The sequence below is a fragment of the Kogia breviceps genome, chromosome 18, assembly GCF_026419965.1.
Source record: "Kogia breviceps isolate mKogBre1 chromosome 18, mKogBre1 haplotype 1, whole genome shotgun sequence".
Taxonomy (NCBI): domain Eukaryota; kingdom Metazoa; phylum Chordata; class Mammalia; order Artiodactyla; family Physeteridae; genus Kogia; species Kogia breviceps.
The window spans coordinates 44,837,243-44,854,614 of NC_081327.1; the positions used below are offsets into that span (position 1 = coordinate 44,837,243).

General features: G+C 38.0%; 1 protein-coding gene across 1 annotated transcript in view; it reads left to right on the plus strand.

Annotated features, from left to right (window-relative positions):
* HYDIN (HYDIN axonemal central pair apparatus protein) overlaps positions 1–17,372 on the plus strand; it is a 431,864-nt gene that overhangs the window by 157,874 nt on the left and 256,618 nt on the right. Inside the window, exon 11 of the mRNA XM_059043993.2 lies at positions 4,420–4,519. Within this exon, the coding sequence (XP_058899976.1) occupies positions 4,420–4,519 (100 nt within the window). The remainder of the gene's footprint in view (positions 1–4,419; positions 4,520–17,372) is intronic.

Consider the following 17,372-nt stretch of genomic DNA (forward strand, 5'->3'; position numbering starts at 1 on the left):
CTTGTCAGATTAGAGAGTATGATCGGAAAGTATGACATTTGAGTGGGCAAACGTTTAGATTACTCTTCTAAATGTAAGTTGGGAATTAAAATGCAGCTATTTTATATGATAAATTTAGGCCTTGAGTCATGTTGTAAACTACTTTCCAGATAAACCAAGTAAATTAAATGCATACATAACCCTTTGTTCTTGCACTTTGGGTTTTGATTTTGCAGAATTTTCAGAAATAATTCTTCATTGGAAAGAAGGAAGGAGATGAGTAATAGAGGGGGAGGGGAGAAAAGTGATTTTTAAAATATTTTATTTTTATTTAAAGATTTTCAGTAGAGAATTTTTAAAGAGTCTCTTTAATCATTGCCCATATAATTTTTAAGGAGATCATTTTAATAGACACCTTTCTCATGATCGTTTTAATGACCTATCATGAATCAGTTGTGACATGTTCATAGACAGCTTTCAGAAAGTCTCAGAACTGTCCCCATCGAGTCACTTGGTTGTTCGTGTTCCAGAAATTCCACTTCCAGAAATATTTAATATTGGGGCAAAAACTGCAAACATGGGAATTAACTTTAGACCTGAAAATTCAAAGTTGTTTCCTTCTAGCAGGTCACTTGATTAATAAGTGAAAGGCAGTCATGGGTCTGAGGGAAAAACAAAATGTTAAGACCAAGAAGGAAGATAATTACAGTAAAACTGAAGGCCATTTGGACAATTATTTTCAACAAACAAGATAATGGTCATTTACAGATTATATTCTCCATACTCATCTCTCATTTGGAGCAGGAAAATGGACAGTGATGGGAAAGGACTCATATATGGAAGGAAAGCAGAACAGCAGGGGGTTCTGTACGATGAGGCTGGTTTCACAGGACTGGAAGGAAAGGATATTGATGTCAGAGCCAGTAGGGAACATTCTGAATGTTTTGGCTTTCAGAAAGAAACTTAAAAAAAGAAAAGAAACTTTAGAACTGAGCAATAAAGAAAGAAAAATTCTTTTCAGAGACATAAATGACATGGAAGTTAACTTCAGAAGTGTGGGAAAAGTAATATGAAATGTATCAAAGATATATAAGTAGCAGTGGGGGCATGTTAGGCTGATTGCCTGTTACTGGAGCTTGCTCTCTCTGATTTGGTAGAAAATGCTATAGTGAGTTTTTGCTGTAAAGAAATTGAAGTTCTTTAACTTTTATTTTAATCCCAACTGAAAAATAAAAGTGTCCTTCTGCATGTTCCTAACTCCTTCAAATGACCTAATATTGAAAACATCCCTCTGTGGGAGGAAACTGAATGACCACACTTCTGTTTTTGTAGATACACTCAGCCCTTTTAATGCACATTACCTGATACAAGCCCGGGAGAGATTTTAGCATAGGATTTGTCCTTGAATTGTCTGCGGGGGCTCAGTAAAAGCCGTAAGTTACTAGCAGACATCTTAGGCAGAACGAAACAGCTGCAGCCCAGGATAAGAAAGCATGGCACCCACAGTCCCATTCTCCCAGTCTGAAGAACCCCGTGGAGGAAGGGCTTCTCAGCCTCCAGGGGGCTCCATATCAGACAGTCCGCTCTTGGATCCACTGCTCCCTCCTCTTGTAGGTTCTGGTTGCGTCTCTGTAGCATGTCTGTCCCACTGTGTACTTTAACCCACCAGTCTGATAATCAGACTTCTTTGATGACAGGATGTGCAGGAGTGCTTCTGGGATAGAACTTAAGTTTGTTGCCTTCTTGTATGCACATGTACCCTGGATTTTCTTGTATTTGAAAGTGTTCAGGCCCAGCTCAAACCGTAAGGCCCTTGAATTTTCACACATGTAACAAGCTTATCTGATTCCCAGCATATCCTTTTTGGGGCATTACTTACTACTCTGGTGAGACTTTTCTAGCAGAGGTTTTCTAGGGAAAGATGGCCCCAGTGGTCAGTTTGGATAGGAACAGGTTAGCTGTGTCCATTCTACACTTCTAAACAAAGCAGAGCCTAAACCCAGCAGGGGAATACATTTGTCTCATGGGTTAGGAGTAAGGCCAGGTCTTTAGACATTCTGAGATGAACTACCCACTGGTACACCAGTGAGTGGATGAGCCGCTTTTTCTGCCTGGCCTCTCTGCTCGTTCTGGCCACGAGCGTTCCTAGCACTCCATATCGCTAAACCCCCCACAAATCAAAATGGGCCAGGCAGTCGCTGTTTATCAGGATAAAACAGATACCCGTTTCAAGGTTTGGAAAAGCGCCACGGTGAAATGCGCAAATAAGCAAAAGAGCTTAGGACTTCCCTATGCCCTGCATGATCTCAAAAGGCCATGTCAGCTCTAAAATTGTATGACTTTTGTGGTTCCAGTTGAGGAGAAAGTGGCAGAAGTAGACTGCAAAGATGAATGGGCATTTGCCAATAACTACACAGTGTGCAAACTGAGTGATACGAATGATTCAATAAATACGTTGAACACTTGCTATGAGCCACTTCTGGTTTAGGTGCTGGAGATAGAGCAGCACCCACACTCGTGGAGCCTTCATTCTAGTGGGCTGATGTGGAAGTGAGAGATCCTGGGACCCACATGACACCCACAGCCCTCACTGTTACTTCCTTTTTTAAAAAAATATTTATTTATTTATTTGGCTGTGCCAGGTCTTAGTTGCAGCACACAGAATCTTTGTTGCCACATGTGGGATCTTCGTTGCAGCATGGGGGATCTAGTTTCCTGACCAGGGGTCGAACCCAGGCCCCGTGCATTGCGAGTGCAGAGTCTTAACCACTGGGCCACCAGGGTAGTCCCCCCCACTGCTGCTTCTTGGAGGCTCTGTGCCCTTCTTGCCCTTCATGCTTCTGAAGCAGGGCGACGTTGCCTGAGAAGCACACTCATCAGGCTGTTACCTTCGTAAGCAAACCCAAATTGGCTCTAGTTTTCTGTTTTCCCCATCTTGTTTGACGTCTGCATTGTAAACCACTTTGCTCTCTACTTGATTCTTTACTCCAGCACTATGTTCAGTTCCAGCCAAACTGGGAATAGAACATGCATGTGGGACTGTCTGAAACTGGATCCTAATTATTTATCAAGTTGCCTTTCCTTAGTTTTCTATTTAGTTGGTAGGACCATTTATACATTTTTGGATGTGCTTATCCCTGATGTTCTTGGCCTTGTTTACAAAAACCATAGGAAAAAACCACATTTTCCCCCTAATTTTTCTGATACTTTCATCTTAGTCTTTCCAAGTGGCGTAAGAATAACATCAGTCATAGCAAACAGTTATTTGCTGAGCTCTTACTGTGTACTGAATGTGGGTCAGAAAGCATTTGACCTGCATTATCCCTCGTCAGACCTTAGGAAACCCTTTGAGGCAGGTGCTATAGCATCTCCTTTTACAGCCCTGAAAAGTTACATGGTTAGTACAAAAATATTTTTCAAAGGATATCTCAAGGGGATTCTGATATGTGGTACGTTGCATTACAATTTCAAGACTTGGTTTTCTTATTGTGACTTTTGAGTAGTTTGAGTTAAAACGAGAAATAATATCACATTGGATCAGAACCAGAGTTTGATCTGGCCATTGTTCTGCCTCGGGCCATTTCTGTTTTCACAGAATAAGAGTATTTCCTTATGCTGTCACTCAAAAGTTAGGAATGGTTTCTCCATCAAGTGAGTTAGATACTTCTTTCCCTGTGGCCTTTCTGGACCTTATATAGATAAGGCGCAGCACTTATCATGTATATTTCAAGATATTTGTGTACATTTTTATCATCCCTCTGAGGTGTGAGCTCCATGCAATCTTAGACCATACCTTTCTTCATCTCTGAAGCCCAATGCTGGACACCCAGTGGCATACAATGAATGTTAATTGAATCCACAAATTTTAAAAATGCCCTAAGGGGGCTTCCCTGGTGGCGCAGTGTTTGAGAATCTGCCTGGTGATGCAGGGGACACGGGTTGGAGCCCTGGTCTGGGAGGATCCCACATGCCACCGAGCAGCTGGGCCCATGAGCCACAACTACTGAGCCTGCACGTCTGGAGCTTGTGCTCCGCAACAAGAGAGGCTGTGACAGTGTGAGGCCCGCGCACCGCGATGAAGAGTGGCCCCCGCTCGCTGCAACTAGAGAAAGCCCTCGCACAGAAACGAAGACCCAACACAGCCAAAAATAAATAAATAAATAAATAAATATTTTTTTTAAATGCCCTAAACACCCTAGTTTCCTTTAGTAACTAATTATATATTCATGAACTCACTGAAATGATCTTTGAAGCTTGTTTCCAACTTGTACCACCTCTTAACAAGTAGTAGAAATTTCCTATCTGTTGGGTAAAATTGTGCTTTCCTTTATTTGTTGTCAAAATATTTCCTTCAGATTTCCTGCAGTTACAACAACAGCATTTAAAAGCAGTGCATTCCCTCCATCATATTGTTTTTTAATGATTCTTTCACGTTTTTAGGAAGGCGATGTCTGGCCGAATTCATCAGCTGAAATCACCGTGTACTTTAACCCTCGGGAAGCCAAACTCTACCAGCAGACTGTTTACTGTGACATTTCAGGTAAAGACTTCTTCCATGTGGTAAACTCAGGTTACCAGTTGCCTAGAGCATAAAGTGATAAAGTGTGTGTGTGTGTGTGTGTGTGAGAGAGAGAGAGAGAGAGAGAGAGAGAGAGAGAGAGAGAGAGAATGTTGGGGCTATGTGCAGTGTATGATATCAATAGGGGAATGATGGAGTCAAGCTAGGCATGTCACACTTCTTTCTAGTACAGATCAAACTTTGAAGTACATTACAGTTGTAGTGTGGTGGGTGGGGATGTGAAACCATGGGTCTGGGTTACCCTTTGATTTTTAGAGCAGTAAGAATATTACTTGACACCAATTCTCACAGTGTTATATCACAATGTTATATTTTGTTCTTTTTATAGTATTTGGCTACTTAATTTTTTCCTTTTTAAGTTTTTATCATAACAATGCATGCCAAGTGAGATGGGAAGGCAGCCTGGCAGTGGCCAGAGCCACAAGGAGGGGGTACTAGTAGGGTGACCACCTGATGGCTTCAGGAGGTTGGATACATATAGAGGAGTTAGCAAAAAAGTAAATATATTGAGGATAACAAGAGCCAGTATTTTTCACTCTCGGAGGGAGGAGATACAAATACGGGAAGGAGGAAGCCTAAGGTGAGCCCTCTGGTATTGGAATGGAATTGGAGTTATCACTATGAACTCAGGGTTGCTGATATACATGGATATAGAAATAAATATAAATGTAAATATACGTAAATGTGTATTACATACATATGCTTAATTCCTAGCTATGTTCATTGAGATGTCATGGAAGCTTTGAGACCCTAATAGCAATGAGCACAGCTAGCACCCAAAGCTCAGTTTCTAAATCCCACTCTCCACTCAGAAGGAACCTTGAAGAATTGGTTGATTCTAGAACTGAAGCAGAGAAAGAGCAAGATGAGCCTGGAACATCTTTTTGTGCTGGAAAATAAGGAAATGCTTAAAGAAAGACAGATATGTCAAAATGACACAGAAGCCAGCAAAGAGACTCTCCCTGACCAAATTTGGGACAAGTCGAGAATCAAAATAAATAATAACACTAATAGATTATAATCAATTGAATAAACAGGAATCTATGAATCTATTCAATAAAATTTGCCATTTGGCAATCATAGTAATAAGCAATTCTGGTGAAAATCACCAATGGCTTAAAAACTAATAGGTGAAAGCAAGGTATGGAACAGGCTTTAACATAGTCTCAAAATATTCTCCCTCAAAATACTTACTAATCATAAAGAGGAGAAAATTACACTAAACAGACCTGGTAGATGTCATCTTAGTTAATACCAGCAAATAGAACAAATCAATGTCGTGTATCACCCGTTGGGATGCAAAGAAAACACAGCATGTCTTCAATGATATTAGGACCAAAATACCTAACTTGGATTTAATAACAAGGAAGCATCAGACTAACCCAAATTGAAGGACAAAATGAGATAACTGGCTTGTAATCTTCAAAAAATATCAAAAAATTTAAGAAAAGACTGAACAACTGCTCCAGATTGAAGGAGACCTGGGAGACATGACATCTGGGTGCAACATGTGAGCATGGATTGGATCCTTTGCTACAAAGGGGATTATTGGGCAAAGGATGTATAGAAGGTCTTTGCACTACTCTGGAGACTTTTCTGTATTTTAAAAATGTTACAGAATTTTTTAAAAAGCTGATGCCAATAAATAAGTAAAACATGCATATAGTAATATTATGAAGCTAAATAACAGTCTGTTTCTCCAGTACTGCTTCCAAGAAGTACTTGTAGGTGTTTCTTGTGGTGATAATTTCCCTTGCTGATTCTATGCTTCTATGGCTGTTTGTTGATTTATCAGTTTTATATACTACTTTTGAGTCCTCAATATGAAAGATGAAGATTTAGTTCACCTCTGTCTCCTCTACCCCTTCCTGGGCTTATTGGTTTATAATTTACATGCAATGAAATTCACGTTTTTTTGGTGTACAGTTCTGTGAACTTTGGCAAACCTAAACAGTGATGTAACCACCACCAAAAGCAAGTATAGAGTATCTCCATCACCCCATAAAATTTCCTCATGCCCCTTTACAGGCAATTCTATCCCCCACCTTAGCTCCTGGCAACCCAATTATTTTTATTATATTTATTTTATTTTATGAGTTTTATTTATAGCCTTAAATAACTTTTATTTATATACTTAAAACTATATTTTTGGGTCCATCAGCTCTGTAGTATCTCTGGATGTATAAAGATAGTGGAACCCCTAACCTCCCCACTGCAGTTCAACCCTATTTCTCCCTCTTCTGTGAGTTATTCTACTTTGTGTTGTCATGATTGATAACCACATTCAAGTCTTCTATTTTGTCTACATAAATTTTATACACTGCAGGGTCAAATTGTATTCTGAGATTACATCTTATATTCTGTTGGTTGAGTGTTCTGACCCTTAGTCACTCAATGTCCTTAAGGTCTGTATCTTGTAGATTTCCCTTTCTTTACTGTCCACCACTTTTTCATAACTATACCTTGTTTTAGCTTACTTCATAATTGACTTGACTCTTTTGTACAGCTTTTGGTATTTTCCCCCCCTGTGGTTTCTAATTCCTCACTTCTTTATTCCTATCTAATTTCAGAATTCATGCTCTTCTTCTCCTTGAAGACATTTCCTCAGAGCCCACCAGCTTTTTATTCTAATTTAGATCAGTTACCTACTGTACAGTTTTTATCCAGGAATTTTTCTTTAATTTCCATGTGTGTTCCATTATATCTTTTGACTCTCACTTTGCTCAAGTAACTTCCTCAGAAAAAGTGTATCTAGGTGGGAAACTTTGATCCTTGCATGCAAGAAAATGTCTTATTCTGCCTCCATACCAACTTGAGAGTTTAGCTGACTGTAGAATTCTAGGTTCAAAATAATTTCTTCTCAGAACTTCGAAGCCATACTGCCAACTTTATTGTAAAAATCCAGAAGTTTGAAGGCCACCCAATTCTCCTTCCTTTATAGGTGGCCTGGTATTTCTCTCTCATATTTTCTAGGATTTTTGTTTTTGTTTTTTTCCTTTTTTTTGTACTTGGGGTCTGAAATGTCATGAAGCTGTGTCCAAGAGTGAGTTTTTCTAGTTCGTTTTCTTCAACTTTCTATGGGCCATTTGAGTCTGGTTACTCATGTGTCACTTCCAGCTCTGGGAATTTTTTTTTTTTTACATACTTTCCTCCTTTTTCTGTTTTTCTCTTTTGATTTTATTCTTCCAGAAATCTTAATATTCCAAAGTTAGACCTACAGGATTGATTATCTCTTGTCAAACAACAAGATTTTAATCCTCAAACATGAATAATAAATAATATTAAATGCCATTTAAAGCAATTAAGTAAGGATGCCCAGAGAAATTTTCTAACATTTATTAGTCAGAAAAATCCACGGTAGCAGGTATGCATTCATAGGGTTACTTCCAATGTCTTCTGGACTGTGGTTATCTGTTTGTGTATAAGAATAAGAAAATGGGTTTAATTTTCAGGGTAGCTATTGCTACTTACTTCTGCTGTTTAATGTGTAGGTCTCCCAGGAATATGACCGTGGTGATTTTAAACTTGGAGGGAGAGTAATAAGAGTACACAATCATTAGTATCCCCAAGTGCAAAAATTCCACTATTCTGCAATATCTTGTTTTCAGTCCATATCTATGCAGTTACTTTTCTCTTTGTGTAAAGGGGTCAGGCAGTCTACAGGGGGCTGCTTAACCCAAGACTCTGCCACCCTCCACCCACCCCAGGTGTGTATGCCTTGCTGATGATATTTCCTGCATCTTCCCTAGATGTAACCATCACCTTGACTTTTATGATAGTCATTTTCTTGTTTTCATATATAATTTTACCACCTATGTATTCATCCCTAAGCAAAATAGTGTGGTTTTACCTGTTTTAAAAATTTATATGTTGAAATCATACTCTATGTCTTAAGCTGTTAGCACTAGGAAGATAAAGCCATTCAATAAATACTGATTAAATGAATGAGCAAATAAATGAAAAAAAATGAATGAATGAGTGAATGAATCCTAGTTTGATCTGCTCTCTCCCTTGCCCATGGATGCTAGATTCTCAAGATGGCCCTAGAATGAATGAATAATGGACTAGGAGTTTCTGGATTGACAGGTCTGTTTTCACACTTCAGACCAGCATCATCTACCCCGGACTACTTCTTTTTTTTTTTTAAATAAATTTATTTATTTTATTTATATTTATTTTTGGCTGTGTTGGGTCTTCGTTGCTGAGTGCGGGCTTTCTCTAGTTGAGGTGAGCGGGGGTTACTCTTCATTGCTGTGCGCAGGCTTCTCATTGCGGTGGCTTCTCTTGTTGCGGAGCACGGGCTCTAGGCGTGCGGGCTTCAGTAGTTGTGGTACCTGGGCTCAGTAGTTGTGGCGCGCAGGCTCAGTAGTTGTGGTGCATGGGCTTAGTTGCTCCATGGCATGTGGGATTTTCCTGGACCAGGGCTCAAACCTGTGTCCCCTGCACTGGTAGGTGGATTCTTAACCACTGCACCACCAGGGAAGCCCCTTCCCCGGACTTCTTAATGGATCTGGAGGAAATGTTGGTATATCAGTGTTCAGACATAGGCTGGAAATGGTCCAGTGGCCCCCACATCACAGGTGCTGGGACCTCTCTCCCAGCAATGGCTCCTTTGGGATGTTGTGCTTGGCCATATTCCAGGGGGCTGGCTGCTCTCCAGGAGGTTCCCAAGCACTACATAACTAATTGCATTTATCTATTGTTTCCTTTGCAATTCTGAATTCTGCCACAGAATTCACATCCTGGGTAAACTGAATGGTGTAATTTTCCATCTCCATGACATTCTTCTTTATTTTGTTAGTGGTTTATTAAAAGATACGATTGCCAGGGAAGGGTTTTGTTTACATAGTAATTCCATATTGTCTTCCCTGTAAATTCTGTGCAATTCTGTGTCTTTTCAAGGGCTGGTGCTGATTCCTGACTATTATCTTCAAAGGCTGGTAAAACCTCCTGGTTTTAGGCCACTAAGAAATACTTCTTAGGCAAATAGAAAAGCTCCTTCCCTCGCTTTGTTTTGCTTTCCTTTTGTTTTCCTATATGCTTTGAGCATATAAAAGCAAATACATATAGATATGCTTTTCCTCATACCTTTTTACATAAATGACAGCATACTTTACACAGTAGTTCTAACACTGCTTTTTAAATATTTCTTAGAGATTATTCCATAACTTTCAAGATAGTAAGTTTGTATGTTACGCCACTACGTTTGTGGTAATTTGTTCTAGCAGCAATAGGGAACTAATACACACACGTACAGTATAACAAATAATTATAGGCAGACATTATGTAATTGCCACCAAGATCAATAATAGAATATTTTCAGCCAAAGTAAGCCCCCCTGTGTATTCCTTCCCAATCACACCCCCTTCACCCCAACCTCTCCCTGAGATAATCACCATTCTGTCCTTCATGATTATTATTTCCTTGCTTTCATTTATAGTTTATACTCCCATGTGTGTATAACTAAACATTACAATTTAGTACTGCCTGCCTTTGGAATGTACATAATTGGAATCAATCTGCATGTCTCATCCACGTTGTTGCTTGTAGCTCTAGTTGCATTTCATTTTCATTGTTGTATAGTGTTCCATTGTGTGAATGTATGTTCAGAGACAGGAAATAGCAGGGAAGGCCAGTGTCATTGGTTTTGGGGAGGCCACTCGGGATGCATGAAATTTTACCCACATCTCCAACTACAGCCTTTTCTGCTTTTGAAAGCTTTTATATCTAGGCACCATGAGTACAGAGATGCACAGAAACACAGTTCCTGCCCTCAGAAAGACATAGAGTTGAGTGGGGGGAAACTGATACATAAATCAACAGTTATGTAATGCCATACAATGAATGAATGATAATAGTTGAAAAGAATACAGGACACACAGCTCAGTCTGGAAATATATGTTAGTTAAGTGAAAAAAAGGAGGGGCTGGGCATGAGAAGCAGGGAAACACTTGTGAAAACACATAGAGAAACACTATGTAAAAATATACCATGAGCATGAAATGACAAATAACTGCAAGTTCCTGGGGTGTGAAACAGAGAGAGACAGAGAAGCTTGGGAGGGGACAGGCGTGGGCAGGAAATGAAGCTGGAGGCTGGTGTAGTAGGTGGGAACCAGTTCTTGGAGGGCTGCCCTTGACTGCCCGACTAAGAACCTCGGACTTCATCCAGAGTGAGTAAGGAATCACTGAAGGGCTCTAAGCAGGGGAGTGATTTGCTCAGACATGAATATGGCAAATACAACATCATTAAAATCTTTCCAGTTAATCTGAAACTGAATTTTTTTTCTCCATTTAAAATTTTCATATTTTCTTAGAAGTAGTTAAACCTGTGTGTTTGATATTTATAAAGACTTGCTGATAGTTTGGTCTAGATCTCAAAGCTGATCTTTCATGTATCTTGACTTTCCAATGGAATGTGTAAATACCTAATTTAATCATGAAGATTGCCTTAAAAAAAAAAACTCAAAGAGAAACTACACATATTTAGTTTGGATCACCATATGGGAACTTCAAAGGAAATAACACCTTCTGATTTTAATTGTGAAATATATTGCTAGATAACCTCGTTAATGGGTGCTTCAGAGTCAAATGCAGAAAAGCAGCATGTTGGAAATGACTCCAGACATACCCGCTTTCTTTAAAGACCTGATTAATATGAACCTTATTGTCCATTTTCATTCTGTGCATCATAAGAGAAACATCTGAGTTTTTAGCACAATTTGAGACTTTTGAGTTTAATCCTAATTAAACTAAAGAATGGAGATTTAGGAAAGGAAAAGCAAAATCGCCCCAATCATTAAAAACATTTTTGGATTTTCAGAGTAATAAGTGAGTAATACCCTACATATTTGTAAGCTGTCTTTCTCAAAACTCATCAGATTGCAACCTGATAATAATATAAAGTATCTTAGTCCTATGAATGAGAAATTATTTTCTTGATCAACTACTTTAGATTACATTTACTTTAAATTACATTTCAGTTATCAAATATTTTAAACATAAAGAAAAATACAGGGAATAATATACCAATGTCTTTTATACATACCCCAATTTAGGAAAACTTGAACAAATAGAAACGCCCATGTTTTTGGTCAGGAAAATCAACATTATAAATAGGTCGATTCTCCCTGTAAATGCAATGTGATCCCAATGGTAATATCAGTAAGGTTGTTTTTTTTAATTGGGTTGATTCTAAAATTCTTATGGAAGAAATAAATGAAGTAGGGTTGCCTAGGAAATTCAACAAGAATAATGTGGGAGGACTAGCTCCAACATATATTAAAACGTTAAAACCTATAGTAAATACAGTTGTATGTATGGTTTATGAACATGAAGAGAAAGTAGCCATCAAATCAATATTTATTTTTCTTTTCAGCCATACCATCATGAGCATCTGCAGCAGCAGCATGTCCTAATCCCCTAAATCCTACCCTCCCCCAAATCCTTATTTCCCAGGGTCCTATGTGAGCAAAATAAAAACCCTAATTTGCTTAAGTCACTTTGTTCTATTTATCTTTTGATGCATAACAAACCATCCTAAATTTAGTGGCTTCAAACAACTAGCAGTCACTTATTTTGCACACAGATCTGTGATTTCAGATTCAGCAAGGACAGCTCTCTTTGGTCCACATGAAGACAGCTGGACACGCTTGAAGGTAGAAGCTGATTTCATTTTTTAGCTCATCCACCTATATATCTGGCACTTGATCCTGGCTGTTGGCAGGGACCTCACCAGGTTCTGTTTGCTGGAACCTATTAGTGGCGTCTCCATGTGGCTGCTTGCTTCCTCATAGCGTGAACAGTGGACTGAATTGTTGAGATGAGAAATCTGCAGTCTAATTTTAATTTCTTTAGGTTATCTGTCTTTCTATCAGATTGATATTAAGAATTACTTTATGCTTTGGTGTTCTACAGTTTCACTGAGATGGATTTGCCTTTATCCTATTTGATATGCTTCTTTAATTTAAGAACCTTTCATCAATCCTGGAAAATTCTCAACAATTATCACTTCAGTGTTGTTTTCATCTCATCTCAATTTTTTCCTTTGGTAAATTCTTTTAGATATATGTATTTCCCATGGAATTGCAGAGTCTTTTAACTTCTCCTTTATATTTTTGATTTCTTCATCTCTGTATGATACATTCTGGGTATTTTTCCCAAGATCTTTCTTCTAGTTGACTAATTCTGTCTTCAGCTATTTCTACTCTGGTGTATTTATCTATTCAGTTTTTATTTCATCAACTTGATTTTTCAGTTTTAGAAGTTCTATTTGGTTTTAATACTTTCATTTTGTCTCCTTCAAATGGTTTCTCTTTCTTCATTTACCTCTTTAAAGATTTTGAGAATGCTATGTTAGAGTTTATTTAAGACTTTTCTATGATCTCAAACTCTTGGGGTACTAATTTGCATGTTTTCGGTAACCACTGATTCTCCTTATATTGAACTGATTCTTCAAATGGCTTGAAATGTTTGTGTTGTTAGCTCATCTTTAGCATGTGCTATGGAATGAATGTTTGTGTCCCTGCCCCCTTGCCCCAAAATTCATATTTTGAAACATAATACTCAGTGTGATGGTATTTGGAGGTGGGAACTTTGGAGGTGATTAGGTAGAGGGCAGAGCCTTCATGAAGGTGGTTAGTGCCCTTTATAAAAGAGACCCTGGAAAGCTCCATTGCCCGTTCTTCCATGTGAGTGAGAAGACAGCATCTGTGAAGCAGGAAGAGGACTCTCACCAGACATTGAATCTGCCAGCACCTTGATCTTGGACTTCCCGGTCTCCAGAACTGTGAGAAATAAATGTTTGTTTAAGCCACCCAGTCTGTGGTATTTTATTACAGCAACCCAAACAGACTAAGATAGTATGGGTACTGGATCATGGAAGTGTTCCTTCAGAACAATTTTTTATTTCTTCAAGACTTTACAACTTTTATTTTCACAGCTTCTGATTCTTTCACCTACAATATAAATTTGGATCCCATACCTATACATGGGACTTTGATTTCTCATAGGGGCCTTTTTCCCCCTCTTCAGATTGCAAGGTAGAGGACAAGCTTCATCACTGCTCCCTTAGACCAATAGGTAGAATTTTTCTAGTTTCCTTTTTGGAAAGAGGCATCCTTTCCAAGGTCCTAGATTTATGCAGGGATCTAAGTTCAGTTCTTCATTCCCAGATAGGAACAAAGCCATATGCCCTATTTCTGTGAGGGTGTTTAAACTGAAGCCATTAGACCATAAGGCTGTATGTACTTTAAAAATCTCTGAGTTCCCTTTTTATTTCTAGCACCTGGTGTTTTCCTTTCTTTCTTTTGGACTTGGATAAGTATTAAAACTATAAGTTTGTCATACTTTTAATAATTTTTTTTTGTATTTGAAGTGGAAGGATGTGCTGAGTCAGCTTACCCTGCCCTGTTGTCAGAAGTTAATGTAGTTAATTAACAGTGTTCATATCTTTCTTGAGGTAATATCCTTAGAGAATCTGCGTAGTCACTCTGGCTTCTCATTAAAAATGTAGGTTCTTGGGTTTCATCTATGTTTTTTGAATTAAAATCTGTGGAGATAGTGCTAAAGAATATTTTAACAAGGACTGAAAAGTGTGTAACAAGGTTGCAGGATACAAGATTATATAGAGAGAAATCAATTGTGTTTCTAGACAATGAACAATGGAAATTGAATTTTTAAAAAGCAATATTACTTATAATACAATAGCATTAAGAAATATGAACTACTTAAAGACAAATTTGACGAAAGATGTGGAAGACCTGTACTCTGAAAACTATAAAACATTGCTGAGAGAAATTAAAAACCTAAATAAATGGAGAACTGTACCTTGTTAATAGGTGGGTAAATTAAATATTATGATGTCATTTTCCCCCCAAATTCATCTATAGATTCAATGCAATTCAAATAAAAATCCAGCTTTTTCGTGGTAGAAATTGACAAGCTCATTCTAAAATTCATATGGAAATGCAAAGAATTTAGAATAACCCAAACAACTTGGAATAGAAGAATAAAATTGGAAGACTACTATGACCTGATTTCAAGACAACTTCTAAGCTACAGTAATCAAGATAATCCAGCGTAATATCCCCAACTAAAAATTCTTAATCATATCTTTTGTCATATAATATTCACCTTTTTTTGCCATATGAAATAATACTTATAGGTTACAGGAATTAGGACGTGGATATCTTTGGGGGCCATTATTCAGCCTACCACAGATCCTATGTGGGTGCCCAGCTCTTTATACTGTGTGGTCCACCTTTCCATACTGATTTTCAACACCTGCTCTGTCATAAGTCAAATTTGCATATGTGTGCATTTATTCTGAGTTCTGTATTCTGTTTCCTTAGTCATTTTGTGCTTTCTGCCCCAATACCACACTATCTTAATTACAATAGATTTACAATAGACTTTAATATATGAAAGGGCAAGTCCCCTCAATTTATTTTTCTTTAGTAACGTCTTGGTTGTTACTGGCCCTTTGATTTTACACCTCAATTTTTTTTTTTTTTTTTGGCAGTACATGGGCCTCTCACTTTTGTGGCCTCTCCCGTTGCAGAGCACAGGCTCCGGACGCGCAGGCTCAGCGGCCATGGCTCATGGGCCTAGCTGCTCTGCGGCATGTAGGATCTTCCCGGACCGGGGCACGAACCCGTGTCCCCTGCATTGGCAGGCGGACTCTCAACCACTGCACCGTCAGGGAAGCCCTACACTTAAATTTTATAATGAACCATCAAATTCCTCCAAATTTTACCTGCTGGCATTTTGCTTAGTAGAGCATTAAAATTATATAGATCAGTTGGAGGAAGATTGACAGTTTTATAGTATTGAGTCTCCCATTTCAAGAACATAACCTAGTTCTCCATTTATTTAGATCTTTCTTAATATCTTTCAGTAAAGTTTTACAATTTGTTCCTTGAAAGTCTTAAGTATATTTTGTTAGATTTATTTCTAGGTACTTTATATTTTTGTTGCTATTGTAAAATTAATATCTTGAAAATTAATTTTTTGACTCTTGCTGTGTATAGAAATGCAGTTGACTTTTGTATTTGATTTGGTAACCATCATTCTTTATCTTATTAATTTTAAAAAGTATTTATAGGTTCTTTAGGATTTTTCAGGTAGGTAGTCATAAAATCTGTGAATTATGACCATTTGTTCTTCCTATTTATACATTCCCTCCCCCCTTTTTCTTGTCTTACTGCACAGGAACGGAGCTCAAGTATCATACTGAACATCTAATATATATATCTTAGATGGCAAGTTTTTGAAAGCCCATGGTTACGTTTTCTGGAATTTAATGCAATATAATCTATTGCATTCACAGATTTTAGGGCTGTGAAAGGGTTTCTGTAGTACATCTCCCTGCTTCTCATGTGTGAAACCAGGACACTGTAATCATAGATGAGAAGCTTCCCTATTTTAAAAATATTTTAAGATTTTGCTCCTATAATAAGGAGTCTGACCTTAGAGCTTACTAGTTCTTTCAAGCTTGTCCATCTTGCTGCCTTTTGCCAAAATCCCTGCTTCAAAAATCTTGTGGAAACATAGCATTTGTAATGTAACACTAAAATTTAGACTAACTCTTACAAACACAAGCCTGGGTATTACTTTACTCCTATTCTGTCCTGGGTTAGGGAAATGGCTAGCTACAAATACGAAAGTCTCCTTTGAAGTAATTAATAATTCCCAAAGAAACATTGGCTCACTGCTTTTGTACAACACATGTCCTTTTCTCTTTTGCTTTTTTTATTAAGGAAGGCAGTCAAGATAACAGATTGGGAAAGCTTTAAGCCTGACAGTTATAAATAGTCTTGCAGTTTATTCCACAGTGTATTTGCAGTTCTCTTTCTTTGACGTTCTGAAAGTTGGATCTCTGTCAAAATACTTTTCTCTTGACCAAGGAGTACAAATCATTGCCTTCAAAACAGGTTTGAAGACTAAAACTCTAAAATAATGGAGTAGGGTGATAGGATTTGGGCTCTCTGAGAATTTTACTGATGCTCTAGAGTGTTGTCAAACCAACACTGATCTTTAGAGGAACGTTAGAGGAACTTCTTTTCCAGGGATCACATGGATTGGGAGAACCCTTTGAATAAATGAGCTGTTCCAAATATTGCTAAGATTGCTCTTGTTTCTTGTAATCAAAGCAATACTTGCCTAATGACCACTGTGTTGCCAAGCACTAGAGGGGACCCAGGGACAAGTATTCTTGTCTTTAGAAGGACAGTCATGGAGAGGAAGCATTAAAGATACAGATGCTGAATAGCAGTAGAAGACAGTGGAATATAAAATGCCACAAGGCATGATTATGATGATAATAAATTAATATTATTAATAACAACCAATAATATCACTTGGTTGTTCAAAGTGTATTTGCTCTAATACTGAAAATTACATCTAACAGAGCATCAAAATAATTTTGAATGTTCAAAATGTTACACACAGAGCAAATGCATAATTTTTCCCTAAATAACTTGAAATTTTAGTGGTGCAGATTTAAGGAAAACCTGTTAAATTATCAAATATTTTCAAGTGTTGATTTTTGAGGGAGAACATGGAAAGACAGAAGCCATTAAAACTGTTGATGTTTTTGTGTAAATTAGTATAACTATTCTAGAAGACAATATGGCCATAGCTGTCAAACTGTCAAATGTATCCTTTTGGTGTGGCATTCTACTTCCTATAGTGGTGGGCTGGGTAATTTAACTCCCTTTCTCTCTCTCTCTCTCTTTTTCTGTCTCTCTCTCTCTCTCTCCCTCTCTCCCTCCCTCCCTCCCTCTCCCTCTCCCTCTCCCTCCCCCCCCCTTACA